The 7,971-nt window shown below is 42.1% G+C and overlaps 2 protein-coding genes across 2 annotated transcripts; both read right to left on the reverse strand.

Annotated features, from left to right (window-relative positions):
* Positions 1–425: 425 nt before the first annotated feature.
* On the reverse strand, positions 426–5,043 carry tmem165 (transmembrane protein 165). The gene is made up of 6 exons (XM_019896766.1): positions 4,724–5,043; positions 3,811–4,036; positions 3,302–3,477; positions 2,579–2,767; positions 1,220–1,325; positions 426–1,084 (listed from the first exon to the last, which is right to left on the reverse strand). Exons 1-6 carry the CDS (start codon positions 4,868–4,870, stop codon positions 1,008–1,010), a joined length of 921 nt encoding a protein of 306 aa, XP_019752325.1. The 5' UTR covers positions 4,871–5,043; the 3' UTR covers positions 426–1,007.
* srd5a3 (steroid 5 alpha-reductase 3) lies at positions 4,893–7,934 on the reverse strand. The gene is made up of 5 exons (XM_019896765.1): positions 7,370–7,934; positions 7,138–7,289; positions 6,729–6,914; positions 6,518–6,643; positions 4,893–5,771 (listed from the first exon to the last, which is right to left on the reverse strand). The coding sequence occupies exons 1-5, from the start codon at positions 7,660–7,662 to the stop codon at positions 5,512–5,514; spliced, it is 1,017 nt and encodes a 338-aa protein (XP_019752324.1). The 5' UTR covers positions 7,663–7,934; the 3' UTR covers positions 4,893–5,511.
* Positions 7,935–7,971: the final 37 nt, after the last annotated feature.

Here is a 7,971-nt window from a genome sequence, read left to right on the forward strand (position 1 = left end):
ATAGGGTACAAATTAAGTGATTTATATTATTAAAATATTGAATTGTTTTTACACATGATTTAAATGTTACATCGATAATATTAATTTCATAACAAATTAAGAATACAGTACAATGGGTAAATATATACATTTGCATTATGGATATTAAAAATTTACTGATAGCGTGGCAATTTATTGTGCAGATATTGTGCCTGTAGGAAGAAAAGTACCGGTAGTTATTGCTGAAATGCTTAACTGTGATGCCACCTGTTGTCCACATACAGTGGTTGAAAATGTCAGTGTTAATCATGAACACAAAATATTTTCCCCCATTCACTTTATTTATTGCAAATTGCCACTTACCCAATAATTCCACATTCTACGCAAAAAAAAAAAAAAAGGTTGATGAGTTTGTCAGGGCAATGTGCAAAAATTAACCATCTCACGCAGCACAGGAAAACATTTGTTTTTTATTGAGCAATTAAACTTTAAAAGGCATTCGATCAAATGATTCAGTTACCGCGGCATTTTACACATTTCACAGCTGACTGACTCATCATACATTTACAAAAATATTTCCTGGCCACCGCTTCCTCAATGCCTCCCTAAAAGAACATGAAACTAAATAAATAAAATGTGGACGAAAAAACATTGTGGAGTGACAGCGACCATAAAGGATTTGTGCCCCATTACAGCAGGAAAAAAAAAAAGACAAACCAATAAAGGAAATTGATTACAAGTATTCCTGAATTAAAAGATCGCCACAGAAGCTACTGACGTGCCGCATGTTGAGTAACACATTAAAAAAAATAATAAATCAACACCAAAAAAAGCTGTGAGGAATCAAATGCTTGTCTTCAAGTTCAGTAACGTCCGTTTCCTTCGGACAACTCCCAGAATACCTCGGACCTAGACGGGCGCAGCAGAGGAGACTCCGGGATTTCTGACACGCAGTCAACACAGTACAATCTCTCTACAGCGACTACCAGAAAGAATAATGTACACTCAAGAGTCCTTTAGTGGCGCTCTCACAGTCCAGCGTCGGGCTTGATGAAGAGAGCGGAAAAGGCAAACGCCAGAAAGACGATCCCGCCGATGATTGTGACTGAAAAATGAGACGAAGAGCAGTGAGATTCGAACCCTGAACCTCACAAGCGTGAAGACGACATGCTAACCACTGGTCCGCCCTGCTGCCATTGTATTTGAACTCAATTCATTTCCCCCCCTAAAGTGGACTCACCTGTTCTGACAGAGATTTTCTGGGCAATCATCCGCCCGCCGATCACAGCCAGGCCCGTACACAAGCAGTGTCCCAGCGTGCCGCCCACAGCCACGCCAAATGGATCCTGGTTTGGATTTGAAAAGGAGACATGACGCAGTATTTTTTTTTCCTTGTCTCTTAACACATCTGTGACACGATTTCATCACGATAGAGTTCAAAGCAAACATGGTGCATCAGCATTTTGGTGTTATGCTGCAAGCAAATTTAAAATGGAACTGAAGCTACTTCCAACTTGAAGTGCTTTTAAATCCCGGTTAAAAATTATTTCCCCACCAAACTTATGATTTAAGAGCATTTCTTGAATTTTTTTTCCAAAATCATGTTCTTGCATTGTAGATTCTTTTAGTAACTAACTACTTTTTCTGTCTCTGCTTTGGTTTTAAATGTCTTAAAAAATATATATTTTTTAACGTATGAAATGTATTTACCTTTTCATGTTGTACTTTGCCCTTAAATTGTTCTTGTTTTGTATTTGTATATTTTAATGGAGAAGCGAACGAATCTCTTTTTTTCGTCAATACAGCTTCTTGTTTACTTTGAAATTTAGCTTGTAGCCGACGTGTGCATATTTTGAGCATGACGTCTCTGATCCACTGGTGAAAGGACAATTTGATTCTATCCTCTTTCATCTCGAACTGCTTCAAACAACAAAGCGTGTGAGGGGAAAGTGGTTAAGATTGCACGACTGTCCGTGTTTTTCTGTTATGTGCTAAGTGTATTATTTTACTTTATGTTAACTGTTTTGTTAAGGGCTTTGTTGCAGCTGTTGTGAAAGCGCTATATAAATCAGGATGTATTGTATTGTATTAATATTCTGCTAGTACGCAACTGCTGCTCTTGACCTATAATTTCACGGCGGATATGAATGATTTTATTCAGCTAGTTTCGATTTGCTGAGAGTCAGTGATCCAAACCAGGAATGAATGAACCATTCAAAGAAGGCAGTGAGGCTGGATTGGTGAACCTGAAGTTTATGCAGAGTTTACGGAGGATGAAGAGACGCTGTTGGCACTTCGAGAAAATGTATTCCTTTGAAATGTGAGTTTATGGTCAATTGCGAAGCCATGATATTTGTATGAAGACACTTTTTCAATTGTTTCATTATGAACTGTGAGTGATGGTGTGGCTAAGTGTTAAGAGATAAAAAAAAGATCACAGATTTGCTTAATTCTTATTCCGACAACCCAATACTCATCGGAATAAGTGAGCGCGCATGGAATATATTATTGCAAAGCACATTTTAGACTTGGCGCCTCCAAAGACCCAACTATTTGTAGACGAGCCATGACAAAAAGTGTGCTGTGTTACATGCCGAACCTCGCGGGCAGCCAGGATGATGGTGGTGAGCTGGGAGCGGTCGCCCCACTCGGCGAGGAAGGTGAGTGTGAGCGCTTGGATGAAGATGGGCGAGATGATGCTGTGCCACCTGGACGATGACGGCGGCAAAGTTGAGCCGGACCCTGCCTCAACATCCGGCACGCCATTGGCCATTTTGGAACGTTGCAGCTGAGCAAGAACCAATAAAGAGAGAGATGTTCAGTTGTTATCCCGCTTATTGGCAGATTCACCTATTTGCATTTTTGGGGTGATTCTATCCTCCAATATTTGCTGAACAACTCACAATTCATTGTTTTTGTGCTTGGGCTGAAGCCCTTTGGTATCTTAGTGCCATGGAACTATGTTGACGTGAGTTGAGAAACTTCACTGAGAAAAGTAGTGCTTTGCCACCTTCGTCAGCTTGGTGCCATGGAACTTTGTTGAAACGGGTTGAGGAGTGTCATTTTAGGGGGGAAAAGTAGCAGCAGTCTCCTAACATTTTGATGCCACTTAGTTTCAACACAGCTATATCTGCTGGCCCACTTGGCCAAACCCAAGCGCACGATAATGTGCGAAGGGAAGACGGCACCACACTGAGCTGTGACATGCATCTTTTATGGGGTCTGGATTATCACCTCAGACTGTTGAGATGTAAAAAAATTATATGACACTGGGTTATAAAAAGCTAAATAAATTGGAAGACCACAGCTTTTGGACTCACACCTCTTCGTCCTTCTTCTTAATCTCAGCCTGCACCTCCTCCAGCTCCTCCTGGCCCTCATCAGGACTCATTTTGAGGCCCTCGCGCAGCATGCGCACACCAAAAATAGCAAAGAGGCCGGTGGACACATAGTAGGTGTAAATTCTGGGGATGATGGTGGTGGCGTAGCCAAACAGCACTGTGGCGGGTGAAGGACAAGAGGAAGAAATTAGTCTGCCGTATAGAGTTTATTCTGCCACAACAGCCTTGTCATCATCAAACATAAAGTCACCAAAACCTTTGTTTTAGATGAAAGACCGTTGCACATGGAGTTGAATAATTTAACTACTCAATACAATCTTTTATGTATCATAGGTGAATGTTTGTGTACATGCTATATGTCTGATGTTGATGCTCGCCGGTTATGGTTCACTGCGTATAATTATCACAACCCTCTGAGGGAAACTACGAAGTGGTCCTCACTGAAAATGAGCTTGACACCCCCGATTAGAAGTTCCGCAACATAACTCACCAGACAAGCATGTCATAAGCCCCAGAGCCAGCATGGCGCCAGCCAGCACGGTGAGCCGGTTGTACCGCATGGCCATAATGGCGGCGATGAAGAAGGTCTTGTCACCCAGCTCGGACACGATGATGACGGAAATGGAGGCAACGAAAGCATGGATGAATCCAAGGTCCCCTTTGATGGGCTCATCCTCTTTCACCACCGGCACCAATGGAGGGTCACTGTTTTTTTTCTGTAAAGAATTATCAGTGTGAAAAATAACCTCACAAATAAATGGCTGAGTTGACTCCAAAGAAATACACTGGGGATGTGTGAGAGTTGCGGAGCATGAAATATTTTCTACTTCCTTGAGATTGTAGCAAAAATTATTGAGAAGCCCTGTCTTAAGTACAAAAACAGCAAATAGAGAAGCATTTTAGAATATTACGAAGTCAAGTACTGTACAACTTTTATTGTCAAAGGATCATTTCCAAATACAATTGTACTCGGCAATTACTGCACCACTTAACTATTTAAACAGGGCTTTGACTGCAACAAAGGGCGTTTCAGAAAGAGCACAAAAACTGCAAATGGAGATTATTTTTGTCGAATTTGCGAAGGATTACTGCAGTGAATTGCATTACTTTCGACGGGTGTAATTCATGTCGTGTGGGAAAAAAATGCATGGAACTCGCTCGTATGTCAACATCAAATGCAATTCATGTTTTAACTCAAATATTTACTTCTCCAGTGATATATTTATGTAGTGCGACTTATTGTCCAATGAAAACTACTCTACATGTTATGGCTAGCTAACCGAGCCCCCTATGACACGTCTCAGTTAGCATGTAGCAGCTACGCGGGGACGCTAACGCTAGAAACGTCGCTTAAAACATGTTTCTTCACCGTAGTTAAATAATTATTTGTGTTAATAAGTTACCTCGATGGCAACTTGGTCCTTGACGGGGTTAGCGTCCTCGGGAAGAGCTTCGACTCCGACCAGCACCACGAAGAAGAGCGACACGGCGAGCAGGAGAAAGAAGCTCCCAGCAGCCCGTCCATCTCCACCGCAGACCCCGAGAGGCATTCTTGATCGTATTTTTGTTTTATGGCTCCTTTACCGCCCGCTCGCGTCTCTTCAACCCTGTGGGGAATAACTAAAGTCCAAGGGTCGCAGCCAAAAAAAGCAACTTCATCTTTAAGCCGTCATTTTAGTCGATGCCACAACCCGACGGACTCCGTAGGAAGTTGTTCTCTTCTTACTGTCGCATGTAGACAGGCGGCCGCTGTGATTGGTCAGTCTAAATGTGACGCACGAAAGAGGCGGTTCTAACTAGGCTGACCGCTCACTGATTGGATGATCTTAAGCGCCAACCAAAAAACAAGGAAATGAAAACCCTTGCACTGCATTGTCCGCTTGTTTGGAAGTTTTAAAATAGATCGGCGAGGGACACTTCATTAGGTATACCAAAAACAAGAGCTGGATTGAAAAAAAAAATCTGCAAATGCTGTATTTTCAAAATTAGCTCATGATAAGCATACCACACCATCTGTCAACCAGCTATCGGAAGGAAAAGGTCATGATTGAATGGCATTGCACATTACTGTATGTCAAACATATATCAAAAGGACTTTTCGTGATGCAAAATATAGCACATCATGTCTTACCCAATAGATAAATAGATAGATAGATCAAATAAAATACAGTATACACACCGGTTACCACGATCACATCACAAAAGGTATAAATGCTTTTCTGCGCGCCGGGTAGGATGGGTATTTGTCGATGTAGTGTTCGTGGCAGAGCAGGGCAGCCAGCGCCTGGTTGAAGAGCACGTATAGGACGACCAGCCACCAGGTGAGCGAAAGACTGCCGGCCACCAAACTCAGCGAGACGTAGATGAGCAGCTCGGCTAAGTAGTGGGGGCACGACACCAGCTCAAAGCAGCCGCCCTTTGGCATCCGATGAGTCAATGTCTCTACCCTTCCTGTACCAATAAAACACAAGTAACCAACGTTCACGAGGCTATTAGTTTTAAGCAAGCACACTCAAGTGACATCACACATGGGTAAACAGCACTGGCACTTCACACAAACGGTAATAAGTCATTACCTTTTGGTATTTACACACAATAATTGTTCACAAGTAAAGGCAAATTGTAGTGGCAAAGTAAATCGAAACTTTGAGTAGCGACCTTTGAGAGAAGCATAAACATTTTCATCTTCATTTTTTACCTTGCACAAGGACCATTGAAGGACCGCCAACAAAATTGGACGTCTCCAAAGCGGACAAAGACAACCAATGAAATGAAACTTAACAAGGTTCCACCAGATGGCGCCAAAGTAATATTTTAATTGCTTTGGGCTGAGCACACAAACAGCAAGTTTAGCAATTTGAACATTAATTTCTTGTACCTGTGGTGCATTCAATTAAATATAGGTCTAACATAATTTTCAAATCAAAGACAAATATGATTGAAGCTTTCTGAGTTGTGACCATCTCCACGTATAACCTGCATGTATTTTACTGCCCCCATGTGGCCAAGGCGTGCGCACTAGAAGTGGCAACACAATATCTATTGAAGCAAATGTGGCAAAAAGTATTTAGCTCTTTGCATACTATTTATGTCATTACTGTGTGTTTTCATAAATTACAATAATATATAGTTTTTTTTTGGTCTTATCAAAAAAAAAAAAAAAAAAAACACTTCACAAAAACCTGAGACAAGCCCACCTGACTTTCCAATACGGAGACCAGCCAGAAGCACCATGGATTGATGCTGCAGCAAAGAGGCCGGAATAAAAAGTGCAATTCCAGCAACATGACACCACTCCAGTTGTGACAACAGAGGTCCACTTGCTAAAAATCACCAAAGCAGAGATCACAACCTACGTGAACATCAAGCAGAACATCAATGGGTGGAATTTCAGGGGATCAATTTGACCTTTTGTTTGGCGGTCCGAGCAGAGCGCGGTGAACCCCAGCAGGAGGTAGTAGGCCAGGCCGAAGACATACTGCAGCAGGTGGATGACACCGTCGGAAAAGACACTAACGCAGAGACACTCCGCAAGCCTCCGGAGAGAGTGTGACAACAGCAGCAGCTGCAGCAGCACCGTGCTCACATGTGGATCTATGTGAGCAAGCAACAACATACAAGATGATCCAAAGCATACTTCACGCGCTATCTGTACATCTACAGGAACTGCTCATGATCTAAAAAGATATAAAATTATATCCTATGCATCTATAGGAAATGCTCAATGATTCAAAGCATACCATATCATATCGTATCCATAAAGCTGCACACTGGAAGTTGCATGCAAAATCGGAAGGAGAGTATTTAATGAGTCTACCTTGTTGCTCTGCTTGTGATGACCCAGAAAAAACATTAATTAAGCCTGAGAGCCATTTGGGATACAAATGTTGCCGTAGAGCCACATTCAGGCTGAAAGCCAACAGAAGACCATTCCAAACGAGCGAAGTGGCGTAGAAGTGCCAAAACCACCTAAATGACCAAATAAAACGACTTAAAATGACTTGATATGAATATCCGTAATTTTAAAATGTGTGGAAAAAAGGGTTTACCTTTTCGGAACGTCAAATGCGCGCAACCAGTCATTGCGTTTGAAATTCTGTTTAGTTTTTCCGTAACGAACCAGATCCTGGAAGAGGACGTTCAGACAACACGTTTGATATTTCGAGGGCAAGCGCTTTGCTATCTTGTGTCCCCACAGCGCCGCGAAGAAAGAAACAGACAAAACTAACCACACGAAGTCTATCAGACGCAAGCCGTAAGCGTTCCAAGTCATTTTTTGAACCGCCGTGTTATTGTTTTGTGTAACACCGAAAACTGCCCGTCTGAGAACAGAGATATACATTTTGTTACCGGGGTGAGAATACCCGCGCAGGGTTTACGAGTGCAAATAATCGTAAATATTTTATCCCGCTAGCGAGTAGTATTTATGTATTTCAAACGCTGTGTTTAGGTATATAAACGTGATTTGTTCGTTTGTTACATTAAAATTGTCAAATTGTACAGTTTGCCATATTTTATGGTCCAAAAACTGATTCAAACCCCAATTTGAATCAAAATTTTCAAAAGTGCACTGTACATTTAAATAAGCGCGCACGCACACACACACACACACACGTACGCACGCACGCACGCACGCACGCACGCACGCACG

The sequence above is a fragment of the Hippocampus comes genome, unplaced genomic scaffold, assembly GCF_001891065.2.
Source record: "Hippocampus comes isolate QL1 unplaced genomic scaffold, H_comes_QL1_v1.1 scaffold22, whole genome shotgun sequence".
Lineage (NCBI taxonomy): Eukaryota > Metazoa > Chordata > Actinopteri > Syngnathiformes > Syngnathidae > Hippocampus > Hippocampus comes.

Coding starts and splice junctions, on each gene's coding strand:
- srd5a3 (XM_019896765.1), bottom strand. CDS start 7,662: ATGTATATCTCTGTTCTCAGACGGGCAGTTTTCGGTGTTACACAAAAC. Junction 7,290..7,369: donor GCATTTGACGTTCCGAAAAG/GTAAACCCTTTT, acceptor TTGGTCATTTAG/GTGGTTTTGGCACTTCTACG. Junction 5,772..6,517: donor TCTCCGTATTGGAAAGTCAG/GTGGGCTTGTCT, acceptor TTATTGGTACAG/GAAGGGTAGAGACATTGACT.
- tmem165 (XM_019896766.1), bottom strand. CDS start 4,870: ATGCCTCTCGGGGTCTGCGGTGGAGATGGACGGGCTGCTGGGAGCTTC. Junction 4,037..4,723: donor AGGACCAAGTTGCCATCGAG/GTAACTTATTAA, acceptor AATTCTTTACAG/AAAAAAAACAGTGACCCTCC. Junction 3,478..3,810: donor GCTTATGACATGCTTGTCTG/GTGAGTTATGTT, acceptor CACCCGCCACAG/TGCTGTTTGGCTACGCCACC.